General features: G+C 37.8%; 1 protein-coding gene across 1 annotated transcript in view; it reads right to left on the bottom strand.

Annotated features, from left to right (window-relative positions):
* VAT1L (vesicle amine transport 1 like) overlaps nt 1-17964 on the bottom strand; it is a 149077-nt gene that overhangs the window by 74183 nt on the left and 56930 nt on the right. Inside the window, exon 4 of the mRNA XM_044660617.1 lies at nt 5728-5870. Within this exon, the coding sequence (XP_044516552.1) occupies nt 5728-5870 (143 nt within the window). The remainder of the gene's footprint in view (nt 1-5727; nt 5871-17964) is intronic.

Genomic DNA, 17964 nt, shown 5'->3' with positions numbered 1-17964 from the left:
ATATATATATATATATATTTTTTTTTTTTTTTAAATTTCCAAGCTTACCTGATTTATGTTTTCTCCTTCTCCTCATTCCTTCTTCCTCCTGGAGTTGACAAGCAATTCTACTGAGTTATACGTATATATATTATCACTTGAACCCATTTCTATATTATTCATTTTTGTAAAAAGTAATCCTTTAAAACCAAAACCCCAAATCACATACCCATATAAACAAGTGATAAATTATGTTTTCTTCTAGCTTTCTATTCCCATGATTCTTTCTCTTGATGTGGATAGAATTCTTTCTCTTAAGTCCCACAGAATTGTCTTGGATCATTGCATTGCTATTAGTAGCAAAGTCAATTCCATTTGATCATCCCACAATGTTATAGTTTCTGTGTACAATATTCTCCTGGTTCTTCTTATTTCGTTTCTCATCATGTAGGCCTTTCCAGCTCTCATAGAAACCTATTAATTCATCATTCCTTATAGCACAATAGTATTCCATAACCATCATATACCACAATTTGCTCAGCCGTTCCCCAATCGAGGGACATTCCTTCATTTTCCATTTTTTTGCCACCACAAAACAGAGCAGCTATAAATATTTTTGTACAAACACATCCTTGCCCAGATTTTATCTCTTTGGAATATAAACCTAGTAGTGGTATTGCTGGATCATTCTTTTAAGGCCTTTTGGGCATGATTCCAAATTGTTCTCCAGAATGGTTGGATCAATTCACAACTCCACCAGCAGTGCATTAGTGTCCCAATTTTGCCACATCTCCAACATTTATTCTTTTCCTTTACTGTCATATTGGCCACTCTTCTAGGTATAAAGTGGTACCTCAGAGTTGTTTTGATCAATTGCAATAATTTATAACTGGTCTGCCTGTACCCAGGATCTCCTCTCTCCAATTTATCCTTTATACAGTTACCAAACTGACATTCCTAACACTAGTCCTTTGGCTCTGTTAAAGAAATTCCAGGACTTCCCTATTGCTCCCAGGACTAAATACAAACTCTTTTTTGCCATTAAAAGCTTTACATAATTTGGTTCCAGACTATCTGTTCAGGATGATCCCATATTACTCTGTCACACCCTCTAGGGTCAACCATAAGGGACTATTCATTGTTCCCCATATATGACCAATATGACAGTAAAGGAAAATAATATATATTAGAGGAGATGTGGCAAAATTGGGACACTAATGCATTGTTGGTGGAGCTGTGATACCTAACCATTCTGGAAGGCAATTTGAATCTATGCCCAAAGAGCTTTAAAAGAATGCTTGCCCTTTGATCCAGCCATACCACTGCTGGGTTTGTACCCCAAAGAGATAATAAGGAAAAAACATGTATACAAAAATATTTATAGCCACACTCTTTATAGTGACAAAAAAATTTGGAAAATGAGGGGATGTCCACTGATTGAGGAATGGCTGAACAAATTGTGGTATATGCTGGTGATGGAATATTATTGTGCTCAAAGGAATAACAAACTGGAGCAATTCCAAGTGAAATAGAATGACCTCCAGGAACTGATGCAGAGTGAAAGGAGCAGAACCAGGAGAACATTGTACACAGAGACTGGAGTTTTGGTTTCAAAATGTTACTCTATTACAAAAATAAATAATTTGGAAATAGGTTTTAAGTGATAATACGTGTGTAACCCAGTGGAATTGCTGGTCAACTCTGGGAGGGAGGAGGGAAGAGGGGAGGGAGAGAACATGAATCATGTAACCACGGAAAAGTATTTTTAAAATAAAATTATAGGGGGCAGCTGAGTGGCTCAGTGGATTGAGAGCCAGGCCTAGAGACAGATCATCCTGGGTTCAAATCTCTGTAGTGACCCTGGGCAAGTCATTTAACCCCAATTGCCTTGCCGTTACCACTCACTGTTCTGCCTTGGCTTAAAGGCAGAAGGTAAGGGTTTAAAAAATAAATAAATAAAATTATATTTTAAAAAAGAGGCCTGTCTGGGGGCAGCCACATAGCACAGCATATGACAGAGAACTAGGCCTGGAGTGAGGCGGACCTGTGTTCAAATACCTCAGACACTGCCTAGTGTGTCTCTAGACAAGTCATTTAACCCTCGTTACCTAGCCCTTATGGCATTTCTGCCTTAAAATTGATACTCAGTATCAAATCTAAGACGGAAGGTAAAAAAAGAGGCAACTCTTGATTAACTGTCAAGATTACTTAGTATTCATTCTGTATCATTTTTGTATGCTTTTTTGTGCACATATTGTATCCTCCCAGGAGAATGAAAGTTCCTCAAATGCACAATGGTTTCTTTTTTGTCTTTGTAACTCCAACACTGCTGCAATATAGCTGCAGCTATTTGGTTGTTTATTTATTTTATTTTTATCATGCAAAACACACTTCCATATTGGTCATTGTTGAAAGGGCACATTCATACATAACCAAAACCCCAAAATAAAACCATGAACAAAATGACATGAAGACAATTCCAACAGTTCTTTCTCAGGAGGAGGATAGCATTCCCCATAAGTCTTTCAGGATTGCCCCAAATCACGGCACTATAGCAGCAATATCTATTTGGAGAGAGTCTCCCAGCCAGGAATGCTTTGGTTCAAGTCCTGTCCCTGACACACAATGGCTGAGGGATCCCATGGCAGATCACCTTACCTCGCTAGGTAACTCTCTAAAATGCTGAGTTCTAGAGAAGATGCTACCTCCATTGTTAGAAGTTTTCCTAACCAAGAGTTCCGTAAACCAGTGAAATCCCTGATTCAGGCTCTACTAACCCTAATACCTAGTATATTGCCTGGCACATAGTAGGTACTTAAATAATAGTTGTTGAATTGTAGTAAATTGAATTTAGTTTTTGTATCCCAAGTACAAGGCTCTAAACATGCGCGGCATTTAAAAAACATGGATGTGAAATGCAGACAGTTCTTTAGTTCTAAGATGTGGGTGCGTGTGGATTTCCCTATTTGCCCTACTTCTTGATCCTCCTTTTTTCTCTCATCTTTTGTTTCTCTTTTCTCTTATTTTCTCTAGGCTCTCTTCTCCCTGTTCTACTCTCTCCATTTCTCTTTTCCCTCTATTTCTCCTTTCTACTTTGGTCTGTTTCTCCTTCCCCTTTTTTCTTTTGTACTGCTTTACCTCCAATTTTTTGAGAGGGTTCTGGGAAATGCTCTATTGTAAATTTCCCTCTGTAGTAATTACTTTAGGGCTCTAATAAAACTGTCTTTAAAAGACTGCCATCCTTTTACTAGGGAATTTATTTCTGTTTGTTATGTCTTTCAGTTATAGCTTGGTCTCTGGTTTTTCTGTTCTCCTCCTGTTACCCATTCTTCCTCACTGAGCTCATCATGGCTCAAGGCTCCCATTATCATCCAGTGCTGATTATGGTGATTACTCCCCAAACTAAATCTTCAGCCTCAACCTCCCTCCAGAGCTCCAGTCTTAATTTACAAAAGCCAAGGGACAATTCATCCATCTAAAATGACTAAACAATGATCAGGCCAATAGGAGATACAAAGCTAAGTAAGTCAGGATCTCATCTCTGTGTATAAGGAGCTCACTCTTAGGATCTCCCTGCTTCTTCAGACTTAGCATGCCCCAAACTGACTACATCATACTCCCCCCAAAATGAGTTCTTCCATTAATTCCCTGTTTTGGTTAGTGTCACTATCATTCTAGCAATCATCCAATCCCCAAATCTCTTGACTCTTTTCTTACTCTGCTTTGGTCTCTGTGTTCACTACATTTCAAGTCTTATAAACTTTTCTTCCAACATGTCTTTTATATCCTCTCCTCTCCATCTCTACCCTAGTCTCTGCCCTCATATCCTCATATCTGGATCCCGATAACAGGGATCTCTGGGCTCCCCATTACAGGCATCCTCCATACCCTCCCCATCCAATCTGTACAAACTGCCAGGTATTTAATCTTCCCTAAACTTTGACCTCATTACGTCACTCCACTACGTGAAAATGAAGACATGATCAGCTGTTATCATTAATCAGCTACAACCTGGAGCTTTCCAGTTCATTCTGGGATCAATTTCCAAAGGGTCCACTCATCCAAAATTTATTAAGCATCACTAAAGCATCCTTCTAGTTCTTCTCATGGGACAAAGAGGTCCCTGGCTCTTTATGATAATCCCAGTGGGGAGTAATTTCTGGCAGGCCCTAACAAAATGGAAAGGAGCTGAGTGTGGGCATACTGTTCAAAGATCAAACTAGCCTGGAGTAGAAAGGCTTGTTGCCAGAAAATGGGTTGCCAGCAGATGAAATTTTGATCAGAGCAACTCATGAGTACTCTCTACTAAAGAATGAGGGATCACAGTTTTCATTAGCAGAGGATGCAGACGCAGAGAAAAATCAAAGATCTTTTTTGAAATATTCATGTATGTGCAGAAGCTGGTCCTCAGATCTAAGGGAAGTACAAAGATAACTGAAATACCACCCATACCTCCCAAAAGCTTCTGTTCTAATTGGGATGATAAGACACTGACAGAGCTAAATATAAAACATATTAGGATGTAACAATTGCATCAATTAAAGTGCTCCAAGAACTAATTTACAGATGAATGGATAAGGGAAGTCTTAAAAGTGGCATTTAAAGGAACAGGTAGATGGCTCAGTGGACTGAGAGTCAGGCCTAGAGGTGGGAGGTTCTGGGTTCAAATTTGGCCTCAGACACTTCTTAGCTGTGTGATCCTGGGCAAGTCACTTAACCCCCAATACCTAGTCCTTGTCACTCTTTTGCCTTGGATTCAATACACAGTATTGATTCTAAGGCAGAAGATAAGAACAAAAAAAAAGAGAAAAAAAGAAAAAAAGAAGTGGCAATTAAGCTAGAATTTGCAGGAAGGAGGAGGAACATCAAGGATAAAAGATATAGAGGAGCAGAAATTAAGAAGACCTTAAGAAGACTTTTTTGGGGAGCAGGGAGGGTTGGAAGAAGAGGAGGGGAAAAGAATAAGAGATTTTTGAGTGTAACTAATGTGAAAAATTGTTTCTCTTGGATATGTATTTATTATTTATTACATATTTTATAACAAATCATACATATTACATTGATGTTACATATTGTGGTATATATACGAAATAAAAATAACAACAGAAAAGTCATTTTGGTGCTACATGGAGGCATTGGAATAGCACAGATAAAATACTTAAAATAAAAATCTTTGAACATTAAAAAAATAAAATGTTTTTAAAAAAAGAGAAAAGATCTTCCAGCATAGGAAAGAATACAGGCAAAAGCAGAGAGAGACAGGAAAACCTGGGCCACGTTCATGATAAGGATAAAATTCTGTTTAGCTGGGCATTAAGTACATACAGGGAAGATGCAGATGTAGATCAGGCTGGGGAGGCAGGATGGTACCAGATGGTGGAGGAGCTTGAGTGCCATGTTGAAGAGTGTGGATTTATTCAACAAGCATTGGAGAACCATTAGGAATTTTTAGAACAAAGAAGTGGAATGTAGAATGGGTTAGAAGGAAAGGCTAGAGATGAGAAGGTCAAGAAGCATTGTATATTGCACTCAGCACTTAAATGTTTATTGACCTGATTGTAACCATCTGTACACAGTGAGAAAATGTGCCCAGTTATTAAAACCCATTTAGAAGAGATTCCTGAAACAGCTCGAGAATTGACAAGCTCAAAATATCCCAAAATGGAGTCCTCCCCTCTGCAATTTTCATGGTTCCACTAGCCAGGTCAGATGGATACCGCCAGGCAATCTTGGGGGTTAATGCCCTACCTTTTAACTTCTTGCACATAATCAACGTTTCTGTCAAAGAGGTGGGTGACTGAATCTTTGATGGCTTCATGCTTGAAGGAAGAAGCAGTTCCAAAGACTGTAACGTTGGGGATGGTTGAGCAGAGCTGAGCAACAGCCTGACCCTGAAAATGAAAATCATTGCATTAGACATTGATGGAACACCTTAGTGCCAGCCCCCATCCCTACCTTTCACAGGTCTTGGGGCCTCCGCTCTCTCCCAACCTCCGGCCTATCTAACACACTGCCTTGTTAACAAAAATCCAGTCCACAGATATTTTTCTTCTAATTCCCAAGCCTGATTATATCACTGTCCTTCAGCACTCTGCTGAATGTCTCCCTGTGGCCTACTAAATAAAAAACATTCTCCTTATGGGAGTAAATTTTCCCACTTCAATTTCCCAGTTATCACCTTTAGGTGCCCTGCACCCTATCCAAATCAGATTACAAATTATTTTGCATACTTGGCTCAAAATATTTCCTTCCACTTAAGGTACATGCTACTCCAAGGGTTCTTCACCTTTTTTGTGACTTGGACCCCTTGAGCACTTTAATGAAGCCTATAGATTCCTCAGAATACTGTTTTTATTTTAATTTTAATTTAATTTAATTAATGTTTTCAATTTTAATTTTAAAACCTTTACCTTCCATCTTAGAATCAATACTGTGTATTGGTTCCAAAGCAGAAGAGTGATAAGGGGTAGGCAATGGGAGTTAAGTGACTTGCCCAAAGTCACTTAGCTAGGAAGTGTCCGAGGCCAAATTTAAATCCATCTCCTGGCCTGGCTCTCTATCCACTGAGCTACCTAACTGCCCCTACACCATAATTTTTCATCTCTGGATCTTTGTTCACACTGATGTCTATGTCTAGAATTTATTCCTTCACCATATTTTAACCTGTTGCCATTCTATCCTTCAAGGCTCAGCTCAGATGCCATCACTACCAAGACTTCATGAAGTTTTTTCTGATTAAGTTATTGTTCTTTTCTTAGGCCATTCAGCAGCATTTTGTTTGTCCTTCCCTTCTGAATTAATTGTGTGTTAAAATGACCTGCAACTGTTTCACATTTTCCTACTAGATCAGTGATGGGCTAACTTTTTAAAGAGGGGGCCAAAGGAAAGGAAATGCTCATCTGTCGGTCTGTTTCTAAGGCAACTCTTTTGAAATTTTATTGTATTGTATCCTACTCATTGCATCATCAGATTAGGAATAATGTCGTGCAGCTGATAGAACATTTCAGGGGGCCACATCTGGTCTGCAGACTGTAGTTTGCCCAACACTGTACTAGACTATAAATTGCATAAGGATAGGGACTGTGTTCAAAGTCAACTATCCCCCACAAAGCCTAGCACAATGTTCTGCATACATGAGGTGTTTCATAATGGTTTGCTGAATTAAATGTATATTAATTACTTGTATTTATTTACTAGAATTTGGTCTACTTACTGAGGAATATAGGCACATGAAGATAAGTTTATTGTATGATTTTTTAAAAATTCTAAATTAATTTAGGCAGCTAGATTAACTAGACCAGTGGTTAGAGCACTGGGCCTGAAGTCTGGAAGATATGAATTCAATCTGACCTCAGACACTTGCTAGGCGTATGATTCTAGGCAAGTTACTTTACCTTGTTTTGCCTCAGTTTCTTTTCAAAAGAGCTGGAGAAGGAAATGGCAAACCAACTCTAGTATCGCTGCCAAGAAAACTCCAAATGAGGTCACAGAGAGTCAGACATGACTAAACAACATCAGTTCTGGTGATCTAGATGTAGGGGTGGCTAGGTGGTAGAGTGGATAGAGCTTCTGGCCCAGAGTGGGGAGGATGTATGCGGGTTCAAATCTGGCCTCAGACAATTCCTAGCTATGTTATCCTGGGAAAGTCACTTAACCCTACTTGCCTAGCCCTTGCCCTTCTGTCTTATTGTTGTTACTAAGATAGAAATTGAGTTTAAAAAAAAATCAAAATTATTTAAGGAACATTGTACACATATAGAATATGTACAATCGAGAGCACATAAATATAAATCCAATTTCTTAACACTGAACATGCATTTAAAAACACTATCACTGTTTCTATTTTGGAGCTTGTGTCACAAATCGAGGAGGACATATTTCCACTGAAATCAACTGCTGGAAGCAATCCTTGCTTATTGTATTAATTGCAGGTCATCATATTAGTGGCAAAATCAGATGAGAAGTGTAATTTCCTCATCTCTGCTGAAATGTCAGAAAATTGGATGCAGAATGTCAAGAGCTGAACAGAACCTCAGAATATACAAAATAAGATGTCAGATCTGGAAAGGCTCTCCGAATACAATATCAAAACTAGAAGGTACTCTGTCTTCTCTCACACCTTCATTTTACAGGTAAAGTTAAAAAAACAAAACAAAACAAGAAAGAGTTAGAGGGAAAGGGTTGAAGTAAAGCTATGGTAAGTCTGAAACCCATGTATTCACCCCTCATGTCACTGGTCTTTCCACTACCCAATCCTGCTGCCAAAATATGGTATTTTGCATTAGGTTAGCAAAGGAGATGAATCTGACTCCTTATTAAAAGTTTCATTAATCTGCTTTGTCCCTGACTTGGAATTGAAAATTTTAGAATAAGAACCATTAGTATCAATTCGTCTCTTCCTATGTTTAAATCTCATATTCTTCTACTTTCCACAAGGAATGCTAGCCATACTGAACTATACGTGTTGTTCTTATACTAGCTCCTGCCCAACTGCTCATTCCAATCTGTACAGTTTTCGTGTGTGTGTGTGTGTGTGTGTGTGTGTGTGTGTGTTTTTAAGTTGCAACTAAAATCCTATCTTTTACTGGAAAGTCTTTCTGAACATCTCTTAATTCTTATGCCTTCCCTTTGATAATTACTTCCTATTTATCTTGGAATTGGCTTGTTTTGTATATATTTGTTTTCAAATTGTCTCTAGATTATGAACTCCTCAAGGGCAAGGACTATCTTTTGCCTCTTTTTTTTTTTTTAAACCCTCACTTCCATCTTGGAATCAATACTGTGTATTGGCTCCAAGGCAAAAGAGTGGTAAGGGTAGGCAATGGGGGTCAAGTGACTCGCCCAGGGTCAAACAGCTGGAAAATATCTGAGGTCAGAACAGAACCTAGGACCTCCTGTCTCTAGGCCTGGCTCTCAATTCACTTAAGCCACTCAGCTGCCCCCACACCTCTTTTTTAATATCCCTCGTGCTTAGCATAGTACCTAGCACATAGTAGATGCTTAATAAATATTTATTGATTGATTACCTAGAATGCCCACCTCTGCCTGATGAGTTTTTAACCATCCTATAAGTAGTCAAAGGATAAACAGTATTCAAAGAAAAAATCTGCAAATAAATGACCATATGAAAACATGCTCCAAGTCATTAACAGTGAAAGAAAAATGAAAATCAAAGCAATTCCCAGACTTCAACTCATTCTATACAGACTGGACAAAGATGAAAAAATGAGAACAGTCAGTGCTATAGAAGCTGTGGGGCACACTTCTGATTATTCTCCCTCATCTTCATTTCCAAAGAGATCCCTATCCTTTCCCCTACCCTTAAGACATCCTTTGCACTAAAGAATCAGATAAAAGAGTAAAGCAAAACAAACCAAATCCAGCAGATCTAATAGCATAGGCAAGGATCCACACCAAGTTAGCACACCTTTGCAGAGAAAGGAGGGAAGGAGGTACATTTCCTCACTTCTTCGCTGGGGCCAGGCTCGGTGACTAATAACACATTGTTAAGTTTCCCTTCCTATTTATTCCATTTGGGTTGCATTTATTGTGTACAGAGTTTTTTCCTGGTTCTGCTTACTTTACTCTATAGTATATTGACATAATGTTGATGGAGCTCTAAAGTCACCCCACTGTTCAGGATTTCAATTTGGAATGAATGCAAGGAAAGTGACTAAGGTGTCCATACTCTTTGGCCTGACAAAGACTGGAAATGTACCCCGCAAAGATGTAACAAGGGTAGAAAGGTCCATATATCCTAAAATATTCATAATAGCTCTTTTTGTGGTAGCAAAAACCTAAAAACAAAGCAGGTGACCATTATCTGGGAAATGGCCGGAAAAAATGATGCTACATGAAGGAAATGGAATGTGTACAGAAAACAAATGATGAAAAAGAGGAATTTAGAGAAATGCAGAAAGATTTGTATGAATAGATAGAAAGCAAAAATAAGAAGAATCAAGAGAAAAAATGAAAGAACTCAATGTAAGGAAGTTAAATTCTGAACAATGGAAAAAAATCAGTGAAATCCTGAAGATATAATAAACCATATTTCCTCTCTCAAAATGGAAAGATGGGAAACTACTAGAATATAATAAACTATCAGATGAAATTTCTATGTTGGATAATTTTACTCAATTGTTTTTGTTATAAGGGAGGGTTCAGTCTGGATGAGGCTGAGAAATGACTAAAATGAAGGAAAAAAGTATTAATAAAATGTATTTTTTAAGTGTTTAACAAGCTTTCAAATGCTACTTCTCTCATCTAGGCTTCCTGATAAGCCCATATGGAAATAACCACTCCCTTGTTTAATCTGTCACATCACCTATTGGACTTTTTTGATGTTATTTCATATTTTAATTTGTATTTTTTAAAATCTGATACTGTGATTCTATTGGACTAGGGAACTTCTGGCAAGGAAATTCCCCCTGCCAATACAGATCAGCAATTAATATTTAGTCTTTTCTAAGTTTTCTGAGCCTCTGAATCTTGGCAGCCACTAGGTATCAAAGGTGAGACTCGAAACTAGATTTTGAAACTGATCTTCCTGAAGTCTTTAGCCACTGTACCATACTGCCTTTATTTATTGTGTTGGTGAAAAATGATTAAGAATGGGAAGGGTATTCCAGAGGGCCTCTCTCCTAATCCACATCTGAAGCAGAAACCTTTTCAAAACATTTTCAGCAATATTTGTATCCATTTAAAGGCTTCTAGTGATGGAGAGCTCCCTAAGTCTCCTCCATTATTGGGTAGTCCTTTTTTTATTTTATTCATTTTATTCATTCAAAATTCATTTTCATATAATTTCCCCTTGCTGCTCTAAGTTTACCCTCTGGAGCCAACATCAACAAGTCAAATTCCTCTTTCACATTACAACTCTGAAGATATTTGAAGACAGCTATCAATTATATCTACCCTATATCTTCTCCTTTTCAGGATAAACCTTCCCAGTTCTTTCAACCAATGCTCTCATGACACGATTTCCAGTTTCTCAGCATTCTGTTCACCATCTTCTGAACATTCTCCAGCTTGTCAGTATCTTTCTTAAAATATGATACAAAGAACCAAACACAATATTCCAGATGTGTCTGATCAGTGCCAAGGGTCAGCAAATTTGTGAAGTATTCCATTGTATTTTGCAAATGTCTCCTCTCCTCTGACATTACTGCCACCCTGTTGTAAACCCTCATCACTTCATACCTGATTTATTGCAATAGCCTGCTAATACCAACCAACTTCACTCCATTCCACCTTCCACTCAACTATCAAACTAAGCTTTCTATGGCACAAAGTTGGCCACATCACCTTTTCATTGAATAAATTCCAGTGGTTCCCTATTATTTCTAGGATCAAATATAAAATCTTCTGTTTGGTAATTAGAATCATTCACAACCTGGCCCCCTACTGCCTTCTAAGTCTTTTGATATCTTATACCCTCTCCCATTCCCAATATACTCTGTGGGCCAGGGACACTGGCTTCTTCACATAAAATACCCCATCTCCAAATCTGAGCATTTTCAATTGTATTGAATACTATCCCTTCTTATTTCTGCCATGAAGGTTCCCAAGCTTTTTTCAAGCTCTAGCTAAAATTCCTTTTTCTATGAGAAGTCTTTCCTGATCTTTCTCCCCACTTAGTTCTAGTGTTGTCCTTCTACTGATTATTTACAATTTGTCTGGCATAAAGTTTGTTTCAACAGAGTTGTCTGCATGTTGTTTCCCCCATGTGATCTTCATGTGAGCTCGAGTGTTTGGTCTTTTGGCTTTCTTTGTATTTCCAGCCCTTAGCATAGTACCTGCCATAGAGTTGATGCTTAATGAAGGCTTTTTAACTGATTGGCTACAGCAGAACTATTACTTCCTTCAAGGCTATTATTAATGTACCCTAAGTGGGAATTAGTTCTTATCAGTCTATTTATCTTAGCTACTAAAGCCTATAAGTCTGCTGCTCTGAATTTGCTACTAAGTCAAGTCTCTCCCACTGTGTGTGTGTGTGTGTGTGTGTGTGTGTGTGTGTGTGTGTGTGTGTGTGTGTGTAAATGAATTCTTAAACCATGGAGGACATGAGTTAGCTTTTAGTTTCTTTGCCTACTTCTCCATTTTCAGGAATCCTGATGCCAGTAGTTGTTCCTTTAAAATAACTTACCTAATTGAGAGGGAAAAATAAAGCATAATAGATTTGTTGTCAGATGATCTGAATTCAAATCCCAGCATCTGAGCAACCTTGGACAAATCCTTTATCTTAGTCCTATTCATCCAAGTTCCCTTTCTGTCCAAATGGCTCTTGTCAAAATAGAAATCAGTTCTCCTAATGCAGCAAAATTACTTGGCTCACATTCCCCAATTGATAAATGGGCAAGGGACATGAATAAGCAGTTTTCAGATAAAGAAATCAAAATTATCAATAAGCACATGAGAAAGTGTTCTAAATCTCTTATAATTAGAGAAATGCAAATCAAAACAATTCTGAGGTACACACCTAGCAGATTGGCCAATATGACAGCAAAGTAAAGTAATAAATGTTGGAGGGGATGTGCCAAAATTGGGACATTCATGCACTGTTGGTGGAGCTGTGAATTGATCCAACCATTCTGGAGGGCAGTTTGGACTATGCCCAAAGGGCTTTAAAAGACTACCTGACCTTTGATCCAGTCATACCACTGTTGCGTTTGTACCCCCAAAGAGATAACAGGGAAAATACATGCACAAAAATATTCCTAGCTGCACTCTTTGTGGTGGCAAAAAACTGGAAAATGAGAGGGTGTCCATTAATTGGGGAATGGTTGAACAAATTGTGGTATCTGATGGTGATACTATTGTGCTGAAACTGGAGGAATTCCATGTGAACTGGAAAGACCTCCAGGAACTGATGCAGAGTGAAAGGAGCAGAACCAGGAGAACATTGTACACAGAGTCTGAAACACTGTGGCAAAATCGAACATAATGGACTTCTCTACTAGCAGCAATGCAATAGTCCAGGACAATTCTGAGAGATTATGAATAAGAATGCTAACCACATCCAGAGAAAGAACTGTGGGAGTAGAAAAGCAGAAGAAAAAACATATGATTGATCACATGGTTCGATGGGGATATGATTGGGGATGATAACTTTAAATGATCACTTTATTGCAAATATTAATAATATGGAAATGGGTTCTGAACAATGATACATGTAAAGCCCAGTGGAATTGCTCTTGGCTCCGAGAAGGAGGAGGGAGGAGGGAAGGGAAAGAACATGAATCATGTAACCATGGAAAAATTCTCTAAATTAATTAATTAAATTTAAAAATGTTTAAATGGCTTGGCTCACTAAAATGACTTCCTGGGATATGAAGAGCATAAAAGAAAGAGACATTGGACTTATAGATTTGGAGCAACATTGATCTCATTTAGGTTTAAGGAAAAAAATTTCAAAGGTACAGATACAAGGACAACCTGCGGCACTGGCTACTGAGTAGATCCTGACTGACATAATGGTAGGCTCCTTGGGAGAAATTCTAGTTCAAAAAAATTAAATTGTAAGGAAGGCAAACAAAGATGGCTACTGATATCATTCTAGATCCTGAATTACAAGGAACTTAAGAGGCTATCTCATTCTACTTTTACCTGAAACAAGAACCCCAAACAACTGGTTAACTAGCAGTCATCTAACATTTACTAGAAGACCCAGTAACAGGCAGTGCATAACTCTCAAAGCAGTCTATTCCAATGTTGCATCTCTCTAAATGTTAGGAAGTTTTCTAAAGCTGAAATATGCCTCTCTTAAACTTCCATCTCTTGCTCTTAAAAGTCTAACCCTTCTTCCCCTTAACAAATCTTCAAATACTTGGAACCGGGATCATGTCTCTCCTAAGTCTTCTCTTTAGTTATCACAGCACCTGGCACATAGGAACCACTTAATAAATTACTACTGATTGATCCAGGTGAAACATAGCATGACTTCCAGGTCCCTAAGTCCCCTGGTCATTCTCCTCTGAATACAGTCTAATTTATGAATATCCTCACCAAAACATGGCAACCGAAACTGACATTATTTAATAGCTTTGAAGGAAGTGATAGTTCTACTGTAAGCAGTCAGTTAACCTTACTCAGAAAAGTATTTTCAACATAATGATGTAGTCACTTTGACTCAATTCCTCCACTGATGCTTCTTTGTTATATGAAATGGTACAATTATTAACAACTAAGTCAGAAGGGCACAAGTTCTGGTAGGTCCTATCAGAGACAGAAAGTGAGCTTCCTGAAGTTCTATAGCTAGTAAATGTAAGAAGTAGATTTGAAATTCAAATATTCTGACTCCTGGTCTAGGATTCATTCCATTGTTGGGCAGCAATAGTCAGGGTCTGAGAATGGCTAAATTATGAAAAGCTGGTCATTTCAGAAAAGCTGTAGAGGTCAGTGAAATCTTCATCAGGTCCTCCGATTAGGAGCTGCTGAATGAGGAAAGCATACTTGTAAGCTATTAAAAGACAGCTCACATATATAGTGCTTCAAGTTTTGCAAAGCACATCATATATGTCAACTCACTTGTTCCTCAAAAAGGAACCATGAAGGGGGCAGCTAGGTGGCTCAGTGGATTGAGAGCCAGGCCTAGAGACACGAGGTCCAAGTTTCAAATCTGACCTCATACACCTCCTAGCTGTGTGACCCTGGGCAAGTCACTTAACCCCCATTGCCTAGCCCTTACTACTCTTCTGCCTTGAAAGTAATACACAGTATTTATTCCAAGATGGAAGGTAAGGGTTTAAAAAAGAAGAAAAAGAAAAGAAACCATGAACTTAAGTGAGTACTAGTGAGTGAGTACCATTTTACAAAGAAGTAAATCAGGTTCAAGAGAAATCAAGAGATTTGCCAATGGCTAGTCAGCAAGAAAGTGTCCAAACCAGGATTAACATCCAGAAAAGTCATCAAGTTGCCTCTCCATGAAGAGGTATCACCTATAAAGAAGAATAGGCTAAACATGTCCTCAAATCTGAAAAGTATAGGCTGTGTGAAGATAGAAGGGGCTGAGTGACCATACTACCCTGGAGATGACCTCTGAGGTCTCTTCCCACCCGAAGAGTGTGATTCTATTAACACAAAGCTCAGGAATGAACACTCATACCAATAACCATGTGGTAATTTTACAGAACAGAACAGGCATAGTTCTGGCTTAAAATATTAACATTTTTGGTCTTCTTAATGAATTCTTTGTTAGACTATTCTCCTGACCACTGAAAAGCAAATACTTTGTGCTCACTGGAGTCTTTGTTGAAAAAATTTTAAGTACCTTTGGTATAAAAGTTGAGATTAACTCTTAGCTTGGGGCTTAGGATATGGGAGTTATTTATACAGAGTAGAGGAAAAAATCCATCTCCCTCTTTCTCTCCACATTCCCTTGATCATGTGGTTGGTCAGATGAATTAAAGAATCACAGATTCATATATCCAAGAGCTGAAAGGAAATTTAGAAGCTAGAACCAGATACCATAGAATGTTAAAGTTGGAAAAGATCTTAGGACATAAAATATTGGAGCTAAAAAAAAATCTCGGGACATAGAACATCAACTATTTATTAGCAGTATAAGAGATGGTGGTAGCCAATCCAGTTCAGCCATCTTATTTTATCAGATAAGGCAACTGAGGTTCCCAGGGGGGAAATGACTTGTCTGGTATCACACAATGAGCCAGAGTTTATAGTGAAACCTAGGTAGCCTGATAGCCATTCCTTTGTTCCTTCTACCAAGCCAAATACCTCTCAATCAATGGAATGTTGAATCACTATAGTTCCATCCTTTGAAATATTTTAAACTGCTTTGAGGAATATATCATTTACTTATCACTGTCACTTGCTGCCTCAATTAGAATCCCACATGGTCTATGAATCAGATATTGTACAAATAAAAAAAAGCTTGTACAACCATATGGATCATAGAGAAGTAAACATGAACATATGGGTTATTAGAGAAATTGGCTAAGATACAGACTGGACTTAGTTCAAGACAATTTTGAAAAAGAGAACACCCAATAAGTCAGTCACTTGTGATTCATTTATTAACCAGCAAAGTCCCATTCCAATACTTCATCATGGTACAAAGATTATTAAAATTTCAAAGGCTATGTAGCAGCATAAGCTGTAGCAGGTTCTACTATGCTGAGAAAACTTTAAGTATAGCCCAATCAATGTATCTGTTTTCCATGGATCAGTCTAGCTAAGAATGGAGAGGTGCTCATTACCACTAGGTGCCAACTTAGGAATGAATTCCTTATTTACAGCAATGCACAAAACAAAAATACAAAATAACCCTCAGAGCTCTTGTGGTCCCCTTTTGTTTCAGTTGGAGAATGGCAAAAAAAAAAAAGTGCTGAGAATTGCATAGCTTTTAGACTAACTCTAAATGTGATGTCCCTGTCCAATGACCAACAAATGGATCTACTACTGACGGAAATTAATCATACAGATCTTGACACTATCACTATAAACAAAAACAGAAAATAAAAGGAAGTTGAACATAAATGAAAGCTGGATCATAAGTTCTCCTTGATTGGCAAATAAAGGAGATGATAGAGATGTTTTTATTGTATGTCAGAAGAAAAGAAGAAACATTATTTTATAGGACATCTGATCATCTTGTAATTCCATGCTCATTATGAGCATTTTCAAAAAGACCATCATGATGATGACATGCTAACGCACTATCACCAACTGCAGGAGATGAGATAAATAAAATATATGAAGAAGTTGAGAAGACCCTCCAAATCAAAGCACCATATACTTTGAAACTCATTTACTTTAATGAAATAGTGAAGATGGGTAGTAGACAATAAAAATTTCAGAAAATATGACTTAAGAATAAGAAATGAAAAAGGGCAAAGATTTGGAGACTGCACAGAAGCTTCATATCTATATATCAAGATTCCTTTTTTTTTAAAGGGCTCAAAAGGCACCAAATATGGAGAGGACTAATTTTACAAAAGTGAAATTGATTATATTTTCACTGACAGGAAATGACTCATTGCTGCTGTGGGAATAAATACCAAATCAACTGTATACAGTCATATCACGGGCTTATTAAAGATCAAAACCAATTTTAAAAAAAGAATAAAAACAAGGAAAACAAAATTATGTAATTAAAACACAACTCTAATCTGACCTATGTAAATCATGTATTAAAACAAACAAAAAAAAGGGTACTTGATTAGAGAACAGACACGGATGCTGGTTATAACAATTAATGTTTTTTAATTACTGATGTCAATCAGTAGCAATAGTCAGCTGTAATTCCAAAAAGCCTAGAAAAGACCTCATCCAGCAAATATTTGCTACCCTTGCCAAGAGGAGCTACATGGCAACCAAAGGCAACACAGTTTAGACTATATAAACTCACTAGGAGGCAGCTCAGTGGATTGAGAGCCAGGCCTAGCGATAGGAGGTCCTAGATTAAAATCTGGCCTCAGATACTTCCTAGCTGTGTGACCCTGGGTAAGGGTCACTTAACCCACATTACCAAGCCCCTACCACTCTTCTGCCTTCGGACCAATAAACAATAGTGATTCTAAGATGGAAGATAAGGGTTTTAATAAAAAAAAATGTTTAAAGAAAAAAAGAATATAAGCTCACTGAAAATCTTCTAAAGAAATATGATGTAAGAATTGCCTCACAGAATAGTGAGGTACAGGGAAGGAGAAACAAGTTTGATGACAGTCTGTTAAGAAAACTAATTAAGCAAAGTCATATCCAGGACATTCTAGGATGACATGGGGGGAAAAAGTACAACTAATAAAAGAAAAATGGAAAAGATCTATAAAGATTTTTATAATAAACTCTAACATTGAGAACAGTGGAACCATCATAATTAGAGTTTAATTTTATAGTCAGCAATATGCTAGTTAACTAGAATTTATAAAGGAATGGAAATAGCACTGCGGAAAACAAAGATGAGGCAAACAGTCAAGTTAGACCAAGGGGATCCATGCTGGAAGTGACACAGTATTTAAGGCACTGAAA

Source organism: Gracilinanus agilis, chromosome 2, assembly GCF_016433145.1.
Source record: "Gracilinanus agilis isolate LMUSP501 chromosome 2, AgileGrace, whole genome shotgun sequence".
In the NCBI taxonomy this organism is placed as follows: domain Eukaryota; kingdom Metazoa; phylum Chordata; class Mammalia; order Didelphimorphia; family Didelphidae; genus Gracilinanus; species Gracilinanus agilis.
Note: the sequence above shows the minus strand (reverse complement) of the source record. Positions and strands in the feature narration are given on the sequence as shown.